At 45.8% G+C, this 18,197-nt stretch overlaps 1 protein-coding gene across 1 annotated transcript in view; it reads left to right on the top strand.

Moving 5' to 3' along the window:
* The window catches only part of CFAP299 (cilia and flagella associated protein 299), a 534,984-nt gene that overhangs the window by 414,856 nt on the left and 101,931 nt on the right, over nucleotides 1-18,197 (top strand). The window contains exon 4 of the mRNA XM_063425365.1: nucleotides 15,977-16,119. Coding sequence (XP_063281435.1) covers nucleotides 15,977-16,119 — 143 coding nt within the window. The remainder of the gene's footprint in view (nucleotides 1-15,976; nucleotides 16,120-18,197) is intronic.

The raw sequence follows: 18,197 nt of genomic DNA, 5'->3' as shown, positions 1-18,197 counted from the left end.
ATACATATACTCAGATAGACACACTGACACAGACTCCCCCTCAGAGAGTGTCAGTTAACTGACCACAGCCGATTATGCTAGTATGAATTGGTATGGGTAAGGGGGGATGTGATCACTGCTTTAAATATACCTCCAGTCTTTTTATATATATATATATATATATATATATATATATATATATATATATTATTATTTTTTTTTTTTTGTGTGTGTTTATGTGTGTGTCCATATTGCAAATATCTCTGAAATAGCAGAATAACAATGTTTTTGTTTAATGTTTTCTTAATGTATGTTTACAGTATTGTATCTTGGATGAAGGTTATTACAACTAACATTTAGCATGACTGATACTGGTTCATTTATCAAATGTATGAAGATAACACTGAGCCATAGCTTTGGAGAGACGCAGTCATTTTTGTTTTCAAAGTACTTTCTTTGCAAATGGGGAACAGATTTGGAAATTCCATATAAATCTTAAAAGTTGTAATTTTCCTGCCCAATGGAACCCCCACCAAGTGTCCCACCCAGCTTGAGAATTCACCATCTGCTCGCACTGCTTTACATCAATGTCATTTTAGGCTTCCTCTGAGCTACCATTACTGTTTCACTTTTCACCCGGTGGCTCTAATGTAGGGTATTATTTCTTAGTATAGTTATAGTTTGTACTGTCATACCAAATATATTTTCTGATTTTGTACCAGAGAGTGAGGAAGAGAGAGGATGGATAACAGTGATGCATGTATTATGGATCACCCCCCTGCATGTATTATGGGGAAATAATACCATTGAGGGTTCTCGATCTGGCATAATAAACCACAAGATTGAAGGTTGAGTGGTTTATGAATGTCTCCAGAATCCAAGATGACATTATTTTCCACTGATAAACACTTCATGTTTCTTGTATAGTGCATGAAAAAAATATTAAGACTCCCTAGGAGCATGGAATGTGTAGGATAAGAGAAAATCGTGCTCGAGTCCATATCTAGGGTAAGCTAAGGCTTCATCATATGCATGTTTTATGTTATATGTGAGAAATTCACCACACTTATGACCTCCGTTTAAATGTATTAGATGCATACAATGTTAAAGATAACTCAGCAGTGCTATACCAAAATTCTCTGCACCCGCCTCTGCCCATATCCTTATTTGTTTTCTGTCCCCTTTCCCTCCTCAACCTCCTTTAATCGTAGGTCGGCGGCATACATATTTCATTTTATCCAAGATTTTTGGGAGATAGGGAGTTACACTCCTTAGGGAAAGAATCTCACTGTCGTTTGCTCATATTTTCCTCTCCTGGCATATTAGTGATGGAAGAGAGAATGAATTAATGGTGGCAGCTGCAAAGAGCAGATGCTAATCAGGTGTGTAACGTCTATTAATCTAGGTGCGGTGCTGCACAGAGTCAGTGACAGCATGCATTACTTCAAACTAGTAAATTCTCCTAGGTGTAGTAGAGTATTTACCCCCATAATGCATGCTGTCCCAGCCAGTATTATAACTGGCTGATTGTCGTTGGGGTAGTATTCCTAAAACAGGTACAGGTATACCATATGGTTATCTCTGTCATAACCTAATGTAGTCCAGCAATTCCCTCATTATTCTCTCTTCTGGCCTTTGAAAAGGGCATCCATTTAAAAATTAAAAACCATGAAAAGCCACAGTACAATAAAACAAACAAACAAACAAACACAGGACTGCACAAAACAAAAGCATGGTATCTGCCTTAAAATGCAGTGTTAGCCTTTTATCATTCCATTTATAGGGCTTGCCTGGTGACTTGAAATGGGTACAGCCAGCAGTCTGTTAAAGGCCCGGCTGAACACTTGTAACACTCTAGTCTGGTTGGGGAGATTTTCCCTAATAAGATTACATAGTAGATCAGGAATGGAGTGATCCACTATGCTGTCTACCTTATTCTACTCCTGCACTTCATCTCACTTCCTCCCAACATGTGGAGGAAACACATGAGGAAATGCATCCCTCAATCTGTACGCAGCCTGGTTCAGACTAGACCCAAACCAAGACACAATCTTGCTCCAAAAAAGAAGCAGGAGAGGGTTTAAAAACAAAATGTATTGTATCAGTTTTTTTGTGAGTATGAATGTGTTACGTGGGCATTATGTGAGCGTGGCACTAAGTGTGTGTATGTGTTTGAATAAGTGTGTGTTTGGCTTCAACAAAGAGAAAATGGAGCTAAGAAAGAAAACATCCCCATTAACGAACTATAAACTAAAATGGTGTTTTCAACATATGGAGCTAGTAAGAAAAAACTGACTAGATGAACTATAATAAATCAAATAAATCTTTTTTAAAAACCTTTATTATATCAAGTAAAATTACAAAGACACAAATCCAAGAAAACAAAAAGAGGAACAACATACCGTGCACACCACCAGGCATATAGGCCACTTTAGACATAGGCCACATGTTTATAGTTAATGATGTTTCCCCCTCAACACTTTTTCACTACTGCTCGGTTAACCACTGGCAGTATAAATCTACTTGACTGGACCTAAACCATAGTACTCAGTTGTGGGCCAATGTTACCGCTCTATGCGACACACTAGGCAACTGCTTTAGGCCACTGGCTCATGCAAGCTTTCCATCTAATCGCTCTATATCACAGATATGTAAACGGAGCCAATGCAATTTTTCTTTTGGTTGTATTTTTATTATCTTCATTTTCTGCAACTTAATTGAGCAACAGCACTATGCAACTGACTATACAAATTCTTCGTGTTAATTCTCTACGCAATCGTTCAACACAACTCATAAGTGTAAAATATATGTCATCACGCTAATCTCTAAACAATGTCAAGCAATATCATCCCCAATGTTATGTAAAAATGTGCTTGACTCACCCTGTACCCCTATGTTCAGCGGTTTGTATTGGGCCTGAGGATTGCCTTTGGGGCACCTCGCAGGCGAATGTTAATATCTTACACACTGGGAGAGTGAGAACAGGAGCCTGGCACAGCAGATCCTCCCAAGCTGGTGCAGAAAAACGGCAATGGGGGGGGCGTGGTTTGGCCGCGACTGAAGATGGCCGCTTAGAGAAAGAGCTCCGACCCACGCAGCAGCTATAGCGGGCTTACACATCAGCACGGCACGGATATGGGGCGCACTAAACGCCCAGACGGCTCCCAAACCCCCAGGAACCCGGCGACTGCCGCACAAACGGGTCCCATGGACGGGTACCTGGCTCCGACGACAACCGAACACCACGTGGCCGCGGGCGCAAACATGGCCGACTCCCCGGCCCGCTCACCAACCTCAGAGCCGGCTGCACCCACGCTGGCAGAAATCAGTGCGGACATAAAAGCGATCAAAGCCCTAGCAGCAGCAATGGTCACCAAAACTGACATGCAGACCCTCTCTGACAACTTACACGCGGCGATCCGCATAGAGGTAAACTCCCTCAAGGCCGAAATTTCCACACAGGCCACCAGGATACAGGCAGCTGAAACCTCAGTACAGGCTATTGGGGAGAGAGTTGAGGCTTCAAATCTGGCCATACACAGGCAAGGCAATATCCTTTTACACCTAAGGCGCCAAACTGAAGATCTTGATAACAGGGGCCGCAGATCTAACATAAGGGTCCGCGGCATGCCAGAACCCGACGGGGCAGAGGTCGTAGAAGCTACATTGCAAACGCTGTTCCGCGACATACTGGGACCAGATGCACCAGACTCCATAACGTTTGACAGGGCGCACATATGTTGCCTGCACTCCTACAAACTGAAGGAGAAAATAATGAACAAGGCCCGCGCAAGACCCACCTGGCGATTCAATGGCGCAGAAGTAGCTCTATACCAAGACCTGTCTCCCCTTACGCTAGAGGCCCGCAGGGCCCTGAGACCCATCACTGCGCTACTCAGAGATAGAGGGATCCCGTACAAATGGGGTTTCCCCTTTATGCTTTTGGCCAGACATCACGACGACTGGTTCCCGCTACGTTGGCCAGAGGAGGTGCCCAGGTTCCTACAGCTCCTCAACCTTCCACCTACGGAGGTCACCGACTGGATACTGGGGCCAATGGACCAGAGGCAAGGAATCCACACCCCGAGCCAGCATCGCAGGAGGCGAGACATCACACCAAGGCGCCCACAGGCCCGCAGGCAACTGATACCCACAGACCCGGAGGAATAAGGTTGTGTCCCTCTCCTAATCTCACCAGGCAAGAAAGACCGACCACGACGAGCACAACATACCACGGCCTGCAGATGACCACTGAAGCCAACGCTATCCCGTGTACTGCAGAAGACAGATAAGTACTGTACGCACATACACACATTTGTGGGAACTTTTGCATGACCAAGTATCGCAACACATTCCTAGCATACCCCTGGGGACGGGAGGCTATCCCGAGTTGATTGGGGAGGGGGGCCTGATGGGGGTGGTACGCGACACTGGGCTTGCTCGTGGGTTGGGGCCCTTGCAAGGACTATCCCACGTGTGTACATAGAACACGAACTGTATCGCTATATAAGACTACTGGTTAATTAGGAGACTCTTGAACTCCTGAAATAATATGGTTCCACTGATGCTACAAATGCGATTTGGTCATGCCATAACATTAATTTAACCGCTACCTGCAGCTCTAATTGTGAGATGGATGGAGGGAGGTGGGAGGCGAATAAGGGGACACGTACCTATACATAGTTCTTGTTTTGTTGTTAATGTAATGCAGGGCTGTGGCGGGTGGGATGGCTCTAGAGGTGGGAGTTTGGCTGGGTTACTGTTGTGCTCTAGGGCTATGGAGGAGGTGAGAGGAAAGTAGGGAGTTACACTGGGACTAAAACTATGACTCTATCGGTAGCACATGGTCTCGGGGGTGGGGGGGATGCGGGTGGGTTTGGCGGGGCGGGGAGGTGGGGGGTCCATGGGAGGTACTGAGGAGTGACGTTATCTAGTGGCTATAACGCATTAGAGAGGGAAATGTGTATCCCTTGCACTGCACAATAAACGTAAATCGGGAAGTTTGCACACATGGCTGACAGACATGCACATACCCAGGGCGCCTTGTACTCCCCCCCCCCCCCCCCCGCAGACGGTTGGCCCCGCTCATGACTCTTGAACCAGGGGAACCGGGACGGGGACCGCTGTGGGAGACGGGAGAACCCGGGATGCACTCCCCATGTAGCTGACCCAGCCCGCTGAAACCCACGACCCGAGCTAACCTAAAACAGCAATGGGCTACTCAGGGAAGGACCAGCTGCCACTCGCACCGCACAAACCTCCTGAATGTTAACCCATACCCCCATAAGACGTGACCGTACAGATAGACATTCTCATTTTCATTGAACTAGCCATTGATTTAAAATTAGTAACAAGTGGGACACGGACATCCCTCTGAGAGATCCACACACTATTACACCACTAGACACTGAGACTCTGCTGCCTACCTGGCAGTGACACTGGGCTTCATCGGCCTCACCACCACCCCGACTCATACCTGTGTAGACCAAATTACTGGGGGACCCAACACCGCGGCTGCCCTAGCTTGCTAGGGGACGGTACGGTCTTGTTATCCACCCAGCTACACAGGACCCCCCCGTATTGTGGGGATAATTCTATTTCTTGTTGACGTCATACCATTGAGCACTCGCACCGGGGGCCTCCTGGGACGGACTGAATTGGGCATGGACCGAGCCGCCCCCATCTCGTGGGAATTTTAACTTACGAGGGCTATACCCTCCCTCTTCCTTAACTGTACTTGTATTCCTTCTCCCCCCCCCCCCCCTCTCCTACCGGCAGTTGAAGTGCGCACGGGCTACTGGACTTGGAACACCTAAAAGCGACCACAGAAGCACCAGCGACCTCGCCCACACTCGCCCCATGGCATACACAGCGGCACCTCTACATGTTCTGACGCAGAACTGCCGGGGCCTTAACACGCCTGAGAAGCGCACACACCTCCTAAGAGAACTTCACCGCAGACGGATCTCCGTGGCAATGCTACAAGAAACACACCTCAAATCTTCCAATACCCACAGACTGAAGGACAGAGATTACCCAGTCAATTACCATAGCACTCACCCTGAAGTTCGAAAAGTAGGAGTTGCGATACTGATGGCCGCGAATCTTACATTCACTCTGCTGGACCAAAAGGCAGACCCCAACGGTAGGTTCCTTTTTATCAAAGGCACGATTGCGGGAAGGAAATACACCTTCGCCTCTATCTATGCGCCAAACGCAAAACAGGCAATGTTCTTGTGCAAAACATTCCGCCAACTGGCAATATTTGCGGAAGGTTCGCTCATCATAGGGGGGGACTTCAACGCACCGCTTGACCCGTTGATGGATTCCTCGACTGGACACAGCAGCATACCACAAACCGCGATTAGGGCTATAAAGAAGACCATGCGAGACTTGAGATTAGTGGATGCGTGGCGGACCATACACCCGACAACCCGGGACTATACACACTACTCAGCCATACACAGGAGATACTCGCGCATTGACTATGTCCTTATACAACAGGAGGGCCTACAATACTTACAGTCAGCTACAATCACACCGACACCATGGTCAGACCACGGCGCAGTGTCCATGAAGTTGGACTCCCCGCTGTTCAGGCCCACTAAGACAACGTGGAGGCTAAATGAGTCGCTCCTGTCGGACCCGGAAGTGCAGGCACTCTTGACAGAACAGCTCACCAACTACTTCAGTGAAAACGACACGGAGGATGTATCGAAGGTGACGATATGGGAAGCACACAAGAGTGTACTTCGAGGCCATCTCATACGGATTGCTTCTCGTAAAAAGAGGGAATCGCAACAACATATGCTGGATCTCACCGACCGGATCTCCCGACTTGAAGCACAACACAAGCGATCACAACTAGAAGAGCATTATCGCTCACTCCTGGATGCTCGCAGACAATTGGCGGAACTGGTAGCTTGCAAACATCATAGGGCGACGCAACGATCCAAGGCCTTCTTCTACATCCATGCCAACAAAGGTGGGAGACTCCTAGCCCGCATGATCCGACCCCAACAAGCCAGGGCGCAAGTACACGAACTACGGAAGACTGACGGCACACTTACACAATACCCGGAGGCAATTGCCACTGAATTCTGTAAATATTACCAACAATTATATAACTCCACGCAGTCACCCCCAGATGCCCGCGGAGCAGCACTACAAGACGCGACAACGCGCTACTTACAAGGATTTCAACCTGATGCCTTAACATCAGAAGAAGCGGAACTACTAGAGGTCCCGATCACCACGGAAGAGGTTCAAGCGGCGATTAAGGCAGCGAAGAAAGGGAAGGCTCCGGGACCAGACGGGTTCTCGGCGGGATACTATAAGCTATTCAGAGATATTCTGACTCCACACCTAATGGCAGCCCTCAACCGACTCCAACAAGGGGATAAATTCCACCAGGAAACACTAGCAGCTACCATCACGGTGATCCCCAAACCCGGCAAAAACCCTGAAAACTGCGGTAGCTACCGACCGATCTCGCTTCTTAACGCGGATGTGAAGCTCTTCACCAAGATCCTTGCCACCAGACTACAACAGTATGTACCGCGCTTAATACATCCAGATCAAACTGGATTTGTACCGGGAAGGGAAGCCAGAGATTGCACACTCCGAGCATTTTCCATACAAGCACTAGCCCTTAGAGAGAAATCGGGCCTACTAATGCTCTCAACGGACGCCGAAAAGGCTTTTGATAGGGTGAATTGGGACTTCATGATGGCGACATTACGTAAAGTGGGACTAGGAAGTGGGATGGTGACTTGGATAGAGGCGCTTTATACAGACCCCAGCGCCCGAGTGAGGGTGAATGGCGCGCTTACGGACGCCTTCGCCATTCACAATGGCACTCGGCAGGGCTGCCCATTATCGCCACTCCTGTTTGCCATCACGCTGGAACCATTTTTGGATAGGGTGAGACATACGCCAGAGATCATAGGATTTAGGCATGGGAACCAGGAACATAAGGTAGCTGCATATGCAGACGACATGCTCTTCTTTGTGAACGACCCAGCTAAATCCTTGCCGGCCCTGATGCAAGAATTTGACGCATATGGCCAGTTGTCGGGGCTGAAGCTTAACTTAACTAAATGCGAATTATTAGATGTCTCGACTACGACGACTATAGGAGAGCAAATCAAACGCAAATATCCCTTCCATTGGTGCCAAGACCAGATGCGATACCTGGGAATCTGGATGCCCAGAAACCCGAAAGAACTGTATGCCAGGAACTACACCCCCCTTTTGCACACAATACTAAACGACCTTAAGAGTTGGAACTACGATCACATATCCTGGCAGGGACGTATATCGGTGATTAAGATGAACATTCTCCCACGGCTGCTCTACTACTTCCACACCATTCCCTGGCACGTTCCACCAGAATTTTTTACGTCTCTTAAGTCGGCGGTGATAAAATATGTCTGGAAGGGAGAAAGGGCACGGCTCAGTTTTGACAAGCTATGCCTACCTAAGAATTGGGGGGGCCTGGCCCTACCGGATATCCGCAAATACTTCCATGCCGCGGTACTGCAGCGGATCAGGGACTGGCATACAGCGTCTGATAACAAACTATGGGTGGCACTAGATAGAGAAGGCATGAACAAAGCCCTTTACAGGCTCACATGGCAAGGCTCGGCGGATGTAACATCGAAACTGGGCGCTGAATCACCCATCACACAAACGCTAAAGACGTGGTCTCTCATAAGACGAAACCTACGTATCTCCCCACAACCGAGCCCCCTGATACCGATAACTCATAACTCGGAGATAGGTGGAGGGCTGCACCGATCTTCCTGGCCAATAGAGGGAAACAACGATTATGTCCCGATATACGAGGTCCTAGGCAACTCTGGAATACGGAGCATTCGGGAATGGAGTGGAACACCGCATCCGACGCTAATGCACAGATTTCACTACGCTCAATTACGGCATTTTTATTATAACCTCCCCAACATGGTAGCATTACATAGAGAACAGACGTGGTTCGAACGCCTCTGCATGACCGGCTCCGACGCGGACGGCAGAGTCTCAGTCATCTACCAACAGCTTATAACAGGAGATCGCACACAAAACACGGCGTTCAAGAGAAGATGGGAAGAGTTGACGGATAGGACGTTCACTGAAGCACAGTGGGAACAGATACTAATATTACAACACAAAAGCTCCATAAGTACCAACTACCAGGAGGTCAACTTTAAGCTACTCTCCCACTGGTATAGGACTCCATCTCTACTACACAGGATATTCCCAGGTACTACGGACACCTGTTGGAGATGCGAAACCCACACGGGCACAATAAGACACATCTGGTGGGATTGCGCAAAGATTAAGCCATTTTGGGAAGATATACAAAGGGAAATGACAACCATCCTGGGAGACCTACCTGACTTCAACATAGAAATGGCCCTACTGCATCACACGGAAGGCTCAATAGCCCAATACAAGCGATCGATAATTCGACACCTACTGAATGCGGCAAAGGCATCCATACCTGCTAAATGGAAACAGACCCAACCACCGACTGTGACAGAATGGCTTCAGAGGGTAGAAGACATACACACGGCCGAGGCACGATACGCAGAACTGCTCGGACGGAGCACCAAACACGTCGCCACCTGGACCCCGTGGTATGTATACCTCTCTCGACCGGGAGCAGGAGGAACATAACGCACACCATTGTACACAGGGTCCAGGGATGCCCGGGCGCACGTCGACGCACGGTGCCACTTTTACACCCTACCCTCCTTCCCCCCCCCCCTCATCTGTCCCCCCCCTTCCCCTTTCTCTTTCTCTCACTATACAATGCTTCCACTCAAGCCCACGCGACCTACTTCTAGGACACCGTGGCGGCGGCTCAGGCTGGGCCCTAGGAGGTCGGGAACAGGGGTACCCGACTGCGAGGATGCACGAGTTATAGGTATGGAATGTAGTAGATTGCAGGGAGGCGAGCCAATGTCATCACTAAAGGCTAACTGAAGAAACAACTAGGGAACTGAACATACACAGCAATAACCCCAAAGTATGACACACTAGACTGACAGGGGGACGGGAATACAACATAAACCCTGCAATACTCCAAGGCACCGCATCAGGCTTCAGACTGTAGGACTACTACGATAGACGGACATACCCAAACCACTTCTGTTGCACAGGCGACTCCTGGAATTCTCTTCTTTAGGTGATCCCTGGTTAAGAATCGAATTAGAGGGGTGGCGTCTTTAACTGTGAAATGTATGTGCTTGGAACTGACAATCTTAATTGCACCACAACACACCTAGTTCAGCAAATACCTACATGTCTCCGACACTACGCCCAACTGGGGCCACGTAGGATCTTACAGCTCCATGTGCCCAATATAAACATGTTTGAGATTGAAGTTATTATCTAGTTTCTTAGCCATAAGGTCTATATGCCAGGCCCCTTAGTGGGACCAAGGAATGGGGCCCTGAGATATCCCCTTGTTTAAACTCGCTTGATCGATTACTGATGTTACTGAAACTGTTTTGGCTCGTGAAGATGCACCTACCTATAATTGTTTAAATTGTTTAATTTGCTTCAATTGCTTATAATTTACTGATTGATTAACAGCTGTATAATGCTTGCTGTATGTTAGATAATCAGAAGACAACAACGCTTACTTTCAGTGTTACTCTCCGAACTGACTATACGTATTTACACTGTTGTGGTGTAAGTATTTTTGTGATTCTGTACTCACCTGATTGTCCTAATAAAGAATTTACAAAAAAAAAAAAATATCTTACACACTACAAAAATAAAGAATTAAAAAAAAAAAAAAAAGACACAAATCCACATAAACCTAGACAAATCCTCATTAAAATCGTAGCTGGGAAAATCTCATATTAATAAAGAATATGTGTGCCAGAATTCTAACTTATAGGTGCAAAATTGCAATGCCTCATATTAGACACTAAAGTCGAAGCCGATTAGTTATAGAGTATGCAGGTTTTCACTCACTAAAAACATGGTTAGTTCTAGATCAACAAAGTGGTGTTTAGGTGACTTGCCTCTCACTTAAAACTTTTAAAGCGTAAAAATCTCAGACCTTAAAATTCCGTTAGAAAACCCCTCGAGTGAGCTAACCATATAGTTCATGGGTCGTCAACCTGGTCCCTACCGCCCACTAGTTGGCGTTTTAGGATTTCAGGTGGGTGGTAGGGATTTCCAGGTTTTGACGACCGGGCGGACGGGCGGGCGGGTGCGAGCCGGCGGTACCCCTGCGACTGGGTACCGCCGCGACAATTTGCGGCCCCGGCCCGCGCGTCCATCGGGAGGGGTCCATCGGGTGGCCCATGCTGTCAGGGCCACCCGATGGATGTGGATTGTGAGGGGGCCCGGTCAGCGCTGGGCGCGTTAACAGCGCGACCGGGCCCCCTGTGATGACATCCAAGAGCTGGGAGGAAGTGACTGCACGTCACTCCTCCCAGCTAACCCTGAGAGCCGCGCGGGAGGAAGACCAGGGAGTCAGAGTGGGAACTCTGACTCCCATCCACCTGAGCCACCACTGGACCCCAGGGAAAGTCACCCTCCTGAATCTAAAAGGTAGGAAACAGGAGGGTGACTTAAATATAATGTGTGTGTGTGTGTGTCTTTGTATGTATGTCTTGTGTGTATGTGTGTATGTATGTGTGACTGTCTGTTGGTGTGTGTGTCTGTATGTATGTGTCTTGTGTGTATGTGTGTCTGTCTGTGTTCCTGTATGTGTCGTGTGTGCCTTGTGTATGTGTGTGTGTGTGTGTGTGTGTGTGTATGTGTGTATGTATGTGTCGTGTGTGTGTATCTATGTGTCTGTATGTGTGTCGTGTGTGTGTGTATGTATGTGTTGTGTGTGTCTGTATGTGTCGTGTGTGTGTTTATGTATGTGTCGTGTGTGTGTGTCTGTATTTGTGTATGTGTGTCTGTATGTGTGTCTGTGTGTGTATGTATGTGTCGTGTGCATGTATGTGTATGTATGTGTCGTGTGCATGTATGTGTATGTATGTGTCGTGTGTGTGTGTGTGTGTGTGTATGTATGTGTATGTGTGTCTTGTACGTGTGTCTTGTACGTGTGTCTGTCTGTTATAGTGGACTATCTAGTAAGTGGGCTACCTAGCTCAGCCTTCCTACTGGGCATTGCTACAAGGAAGGTTAAAAAATAGAAAAAAGGGAAAAAAAAGTGGGGAGGGGAATTGAGGAGGGAGAGGAGATGAGCTGACGCACAAATGAGAAATTATATTATGCGCAAACAGAGAAGTCGTCTGAATATCACTGAAAGAGACCTTCGTTTGTTCCTTACGAAAATCGAACCAGACATCAAATATTTAGTCTCGCAGCATCAACCTCAAGGATCTCATTAATCACTAGTAAAGGTAATTTCAATTTACTTTATTGTTTTCTCATTAAACTTTATAAAGTTAAAAACCTTATAGGGGGGCGGGGCCGGACCGCCGGCGGGATCAGACGCGTCTGTCTGAGCTCCCGCTTTGGGGCCGTGAAAACGGCGCAAACTGGAAGCAAAATCCAGATCCGGAGGTACGAGGGGATACCCTTCAAGCTGCCTTCAGTAGCCCGACTAAGGCCCGAGGCGTGAGGAGCTTGAGCCGGGACGAGACGGCCGCTCTCCCGGGTCTCCGGCCGGGGTCCGGTGCCCCTCCCTCTGGACCGGGGGGGACATCCCGGTCTGCACACACACCCAGAGACTCATGCCAAATTACGAAAACTACTACCCTGCTACAGAAAACATCTCCGGCGGAATTCCCCAAAATGGCCGCCGCACGCCAGCCACATGTGCGCCCTACCGCAGGAGCAACTATCCAGCGCATCAAATACACTCATGTGGGCAACATCAAGCTCAACACCACGACTGACACCAACCCTCAGAGGCAGGATCGACACAACAGGAGCCCAGGAGAATCCAACGAGGAACCCACTGCCTGCTACGCCCGCTCTGCCGGTCACTCACTCCATACTGCACAAAAACAACGGGGCAAGATCCTCGTGGGGGGCGGCAAGCACACCATGCGAGCCAAAATGCATACCTGGGGCAGAGATCTTTAGCGATGCTCAGCGGCGTCTGGATGCTGCTTTTGCCCGATCCTGGCTCAGAGAAGCTGAGCCGAGCCCATGAGGAGCGGAGAAAGACGCCACCGCAAAGACAGACAGAACGCAAGACCGGAGCTGGTAAAGGGGGGGAAGAGGCGCTCTAATGCGGGCAATGCAACCACCCCTGAGCTAGCCACACCAGCACACAGCCCGCCCAGGCTAAGGGCTGCAAGGAAACTGCCCCTGCAGCATCGACCACCATGCAGGTCTGACGATGCCTCCCTCTGCATGGGCCTGGGGCTGGAGGGGGTCCTCGCAACTGCCGCTCCAACATCTTTTCCCTTCCCGACCCAGATGAAAATGTACCACGCACCGGCATGGGCTGATAGTGACTGAATGCGGACATGCTACACTCTTTAACTCTCTCCTCTCATTTTCTTTTATTCCTAAATGTTTAATAGATGCAACGCTAAGCTTCTAATTATTGTCTTTAACGCAGCCTATGTTAGCTAATATTGAAAATCTGAGCACTAGAGAGGGTGACGTAGAATGATAGACCGCACAAGCACTATGATTAGCAGGCACTGCAAAGCCTCATTCGAGCTTACTATTTAGGTCATAACCGTTAACCAACTCTCTGCCATACTTATTATATTGTTACATGGTTACAGAACCAGAGATTCCCAATGCCAGCAACTCAACTCATACCTAAATATAGCATGTTAATTGCCTCACTAACTGACGCATGGAGCTTATACCTGCACCCAATCTCAATATATGTTTGTCTCGCTCCATACCCGTAAACTTATCTATGCCCTACAATTACTACTAGTATTGTGCACTGCGCTGGTGGGCTTGTTTAATCTTCACCTTACTCTTGAATTTAGGTAGTATTCACATGCCAGTCTTAGCTTCCCTAATTCAGACTACATATTCCTCTATAATAACTGTTTTCACCTAGCTACTCTGATAAGGCGATTCTTTCCCCTACTGTCATTATTGTACTTGCCCATGCTGTCGTGAGCAAGCTCTTCTGTCATAACATGCACAACAAAAATAAAGAATTTAAAAAAAAAAAAAAAATTATAAACCTGCATTAAGTAGAAATAAAAAGATAAATGTACGTACATTTTTTTTTTAAAAACACCCTCCTTTCTAAAAAATATTCTGCATTTGCGCGAAAACTGGTGGGCGGTAAGGAAATTTTTTCAACCAAAAAGATGCATTAGTGGGCGGTAGGTAAAAAAAGGTTGACTACCACTGATATAGTTGCTTGAGATAGGTGAAATTGGCAAGGAGGTGGGATGAGGGGGCGGCCAAATGCCAGCTTGGCCAAACAGCACCTCCTCATAGATATACATTGAATTGATGCATCTTTATGAGGAAAATTCAACATCTCCATTCAGAGCATCTGAGAAGTGGCCACTGGATGTGTCCCTAGGGGGCAATGTAAACACTGACGTTTCTCTGGAAATGCAGTGTTTGCATGAAAATGCCTGCAGGGAATGATTATACTCACCAGAACAAATACAATAACAATAAGCTGTAGTTCTTCTGGTGACTATAGTGAATGTCCCTTTAAATCTCAGGATAGAGGACTGCCCTACTGGTACCTACCGTGCCTTAGAGGGCACCTATCTAAATAAATCATCCCCCTAGACAACAAAACCATTCTCGTTCTAAACACAAAGGACTATTAAAAAAGCTTTGCTGCAATAACTACAAGCAACACAGAAATTTAATAGTTTATTCCCAGTGATTCGATAACCAGCAATAATGTGGGTACAGAGTCCACAATGTCAAGTGCCTCACATCGATGTGAGCTAATGACACACGCGTTTCACCAGAGATGGTTTAGAGGGGAGAGGTCTGAAAACCTTCTATTTTTTAAAAAAAGTTTTAGGTGAGAGGCAAGTCACCTTTTTATTAATATGATATTTTCCCATCTAAGATTTTAACAAGGGTTCATTTTGGTTTATTTTGGTTTGTGTCTTTGTGATTTTACTTAATATAATAAAAGTTAAGTTTTATATAATCTATTGTAGTTTATCTGGTTCCTCCTTACTAGCTCCATATGTTGAAATCACCTTTTTAGTTTCTAGTTTGCAATGTGTTTAGCTGAATTTGTGTGTGGCTGTATGTATGGCAGTGTTATGTGTGTGTTTGTTTGGCAATGTTTATATAGCCGAGAGTTTGAGTCTGTCTGGCAGAGTTTATCTGACAATGTGTATAGGGAAATGTATATTTCTGTGAGTGTATGTAAGCATGGGTGTGTGCCGTGCAATGTGTGTTGGAGGGGCATTGCCAATGTGGTTTTGTAAGGGACCCAAAGAATTCTGATGAGAGTTCTGGCTATAATTGCCTGCAGCAGTGTAGGTACTTAAAGACTGTTTCTTTGAGATCTGAGTGGTCAACTTCACCCCCTTCTTTGGATTATTTTTTATTCTTAGAGAATAATACTGAGACATGTGGACTCAAATTATTTGGCCCAAGCAATATGTAAACTTTCTGTGTGAAACTATTTTTCGCATGGGAAATATTACCGCCAAACGATGCTTACTTTGTAGGTTATGAAATCTGCCTTTCAAGATTTAGGATTGTGGCATAATAAAGGGCAATTAAACTGTAAAGCAATAAAATCGGTTAACGCTGATTTACTACTTGTAATAGAATTTACACTTATTATAGGCAGTCCCCCCAGAACGGGAGCAACACCGATCGTTGGCAGGGCAACAGTGGTGATCGGGTAAGCACTAAGGAATACCGTGGATGTACTAGGTACATCCACGCTCCTTAAGGAAAGTTTTTGTCGGACGTACCTAGTATGTCCGTGGTCCTTAAGGAGTTAACAATTCCCTATATAGATTATCATGTACATGAGCACTGCTTGAAATGTATTCATGTTGTCTAATAATTATTGACTTTATTTTCTTATTTTCTTTTTTAGTCTATCATTTTTATACGAGATAAAAATGTACGTGGGCAGGAGTTGTCAGGATATATCGATTATTCTCACCGCCTAAAGACGGAGGATTTTGAAATCTACTTCAGTGGCAAAAAGAAACTTCTACCACGGCCTACAGATTTAAGGTTTTTATCTATGTTCATTTTGCTTACGTTCAAAAGCAAAAATTATGTTTATTTGGTTGGGTTGACTGGAATTTAATTGGATTTGATTTTAATAAATATGAGAATTGCAAATCTGGTAATTTTCACCAAAATGTGTCCACCCAGACAAAATTTGGTGTTTAGTGAATAACCATGTTTGTTATGGAGTGTTTTATAATGCAGTAGCAATGTGAGAACATTCTACACTGATCAACCACAACATTAAAATCACTTGCCTTATATTGTCCTACTTGTGCTGCCAAAACAGCTCTAATGCATTGACTCCACAAGACCTCTGAAAGTGTCCTGTGGTATTTGGCACCAAGACATTAGCAGCAGATTCTTTAAGTCCTGAAAGTTGAAAGATGGGACCTCCATAGATTAGATTTTACTGTTCCAGCTTACCCAGAGATGCTCAATTGGTTTAAGATCTAAGCGATTTGAAGGCCAAGGCAACAACGTGTACTCTCTATTCTGTGCGCTGAAAGAAGCTACTGCCATCAGGGAACACAATTGCCATGGTCTGCAGCAATCTCTAGGTAGGTGGTATTTGTCAAAGTAGCATCCACGTGAATGCCAGGACCCAAGGTTTCCCAGGAGAACATTGCCCAGAGCATAACATTGCCTTCTCCAGCCTGCCTTCTTTCCATAGTGCATCCTGCTGATATCTCTTTCCCAGCCATCCACCTGTCCTAAAAGAAATGCAATTCATAAGGCCAGGCTTCCCCATTAAAGGTGCTTTCGACGGTGGATGGTGTCACCATGGGCACTCTTACCAGTCTCCTGCTATTCAGCCCCATACGCAGCAAACTGTAATGCACTGTGTGTTATGACATGTTTCTATAATGGCCAGCATTAAGTTGTTTTAGGTTGCCAGCCATTTGAGCTACAGTAGCTCTTCTGTGTAATCGGATCAGATTGGCTAGCCTTCACTCCCCATGTGCAAGAATGAGCCTGACGCCTTTACACCGGTTGTCCTTTCTTTCACCAGAGTCAGCACAAGCCAAACACAGCCCTGGCCAATCAGCAACTCTTCATAGAGATACATTGAATCAATGCATCTATATGAGGAAAGTTCAGTGTCTGCATGCAGCACTGACCCAGGAAGCACCTCTAGTAGCCATCTGAGGATTGGTCACTGGAGGTAACCCCAGGCTGTAATTTAAACGCTGCCTTTTCTCTGAAAATACTTTGTTTACTGCAAAAAGCACACTAGAATAAATACATTAAGCTGTAGTTATTCTGGTGACTATAGTGTCCCTTTAAATCGCTTATCTGGAACAATTCAACAACTTGGCTATTTTTGCCTCTGTTTTTCCATGTAAGGTATTTTATTTTCTTCTGAACAGTGGGCAATCAGAAAATGTCACTTAATTTGTATCACCAGCTTGAAAATAGGATCTCACCAAAACTGAATAGTCAAGATAACAGAAAGATCTATCTGTTCTGTTCTTCCTGGTAAATCATTTTGTATAATTCTACATACAATTTTAATTAACATATGCAAACAGAGATTAACACTATATACAGTTACCATTTTTCGTTTAAAATTAAATTTTTGTACGTCAGATGTTCTTTAAACCTGCTAAAAAATCTACACATTTTCTTATATTGCGATAACATGTATATGTTTCTTTATAAAATGCTTTTTCATTTCAATATGATTCTTTCCTTTAAGGTTACAAACATATTGCTTTGAATAATTCTTTGAATGCTACATATTAAATCTTTGCTAAATTGACTTACTCAGCTGATTCTATATTACAGCACATGGAGTGCTTTGTCGTTACTCAGACCATTACTTATTTGCTTTGCCAAGATATGCAGTGACCAGAGGATTCAGCCAAACTTAAGGTGGTCTTTAATTGTGGTTGTGGTTTGAAAGGATTTAAATACAGTATTGGCTGGATTTGCAGAACCTCAGTTATGTAAGCCACAATATTTTCATCTATTTTGTACTCTTTTATAATGGACAAGAGATTTTAGCTAGATTTAGTCCATGTTCCATAAGTATTGTGTTTTTTTTAGACGAGTTACAAAATTGATAAAAGGAATGGAGC

The sequence above is a fragment of the Pelobates fuscus genome, chromosome 6, assembly GCF_036172605.1.
Source record: "Pelobates fuscus isolate aPelFus1 chromosome 6, aPelFus1.pri, whole genome shotgun sequence".
NCBI lineage: Eukaryota > Metazoa > Chordata > Amphibia > Anura > Pelobatidae > Pelobates > Pelobates fuscus.
The sequence above is the reverse complement of the archived record's forward strand: the minus strand, read 5'-3'. Positions and strand labels throughout refer to the sequence as shown.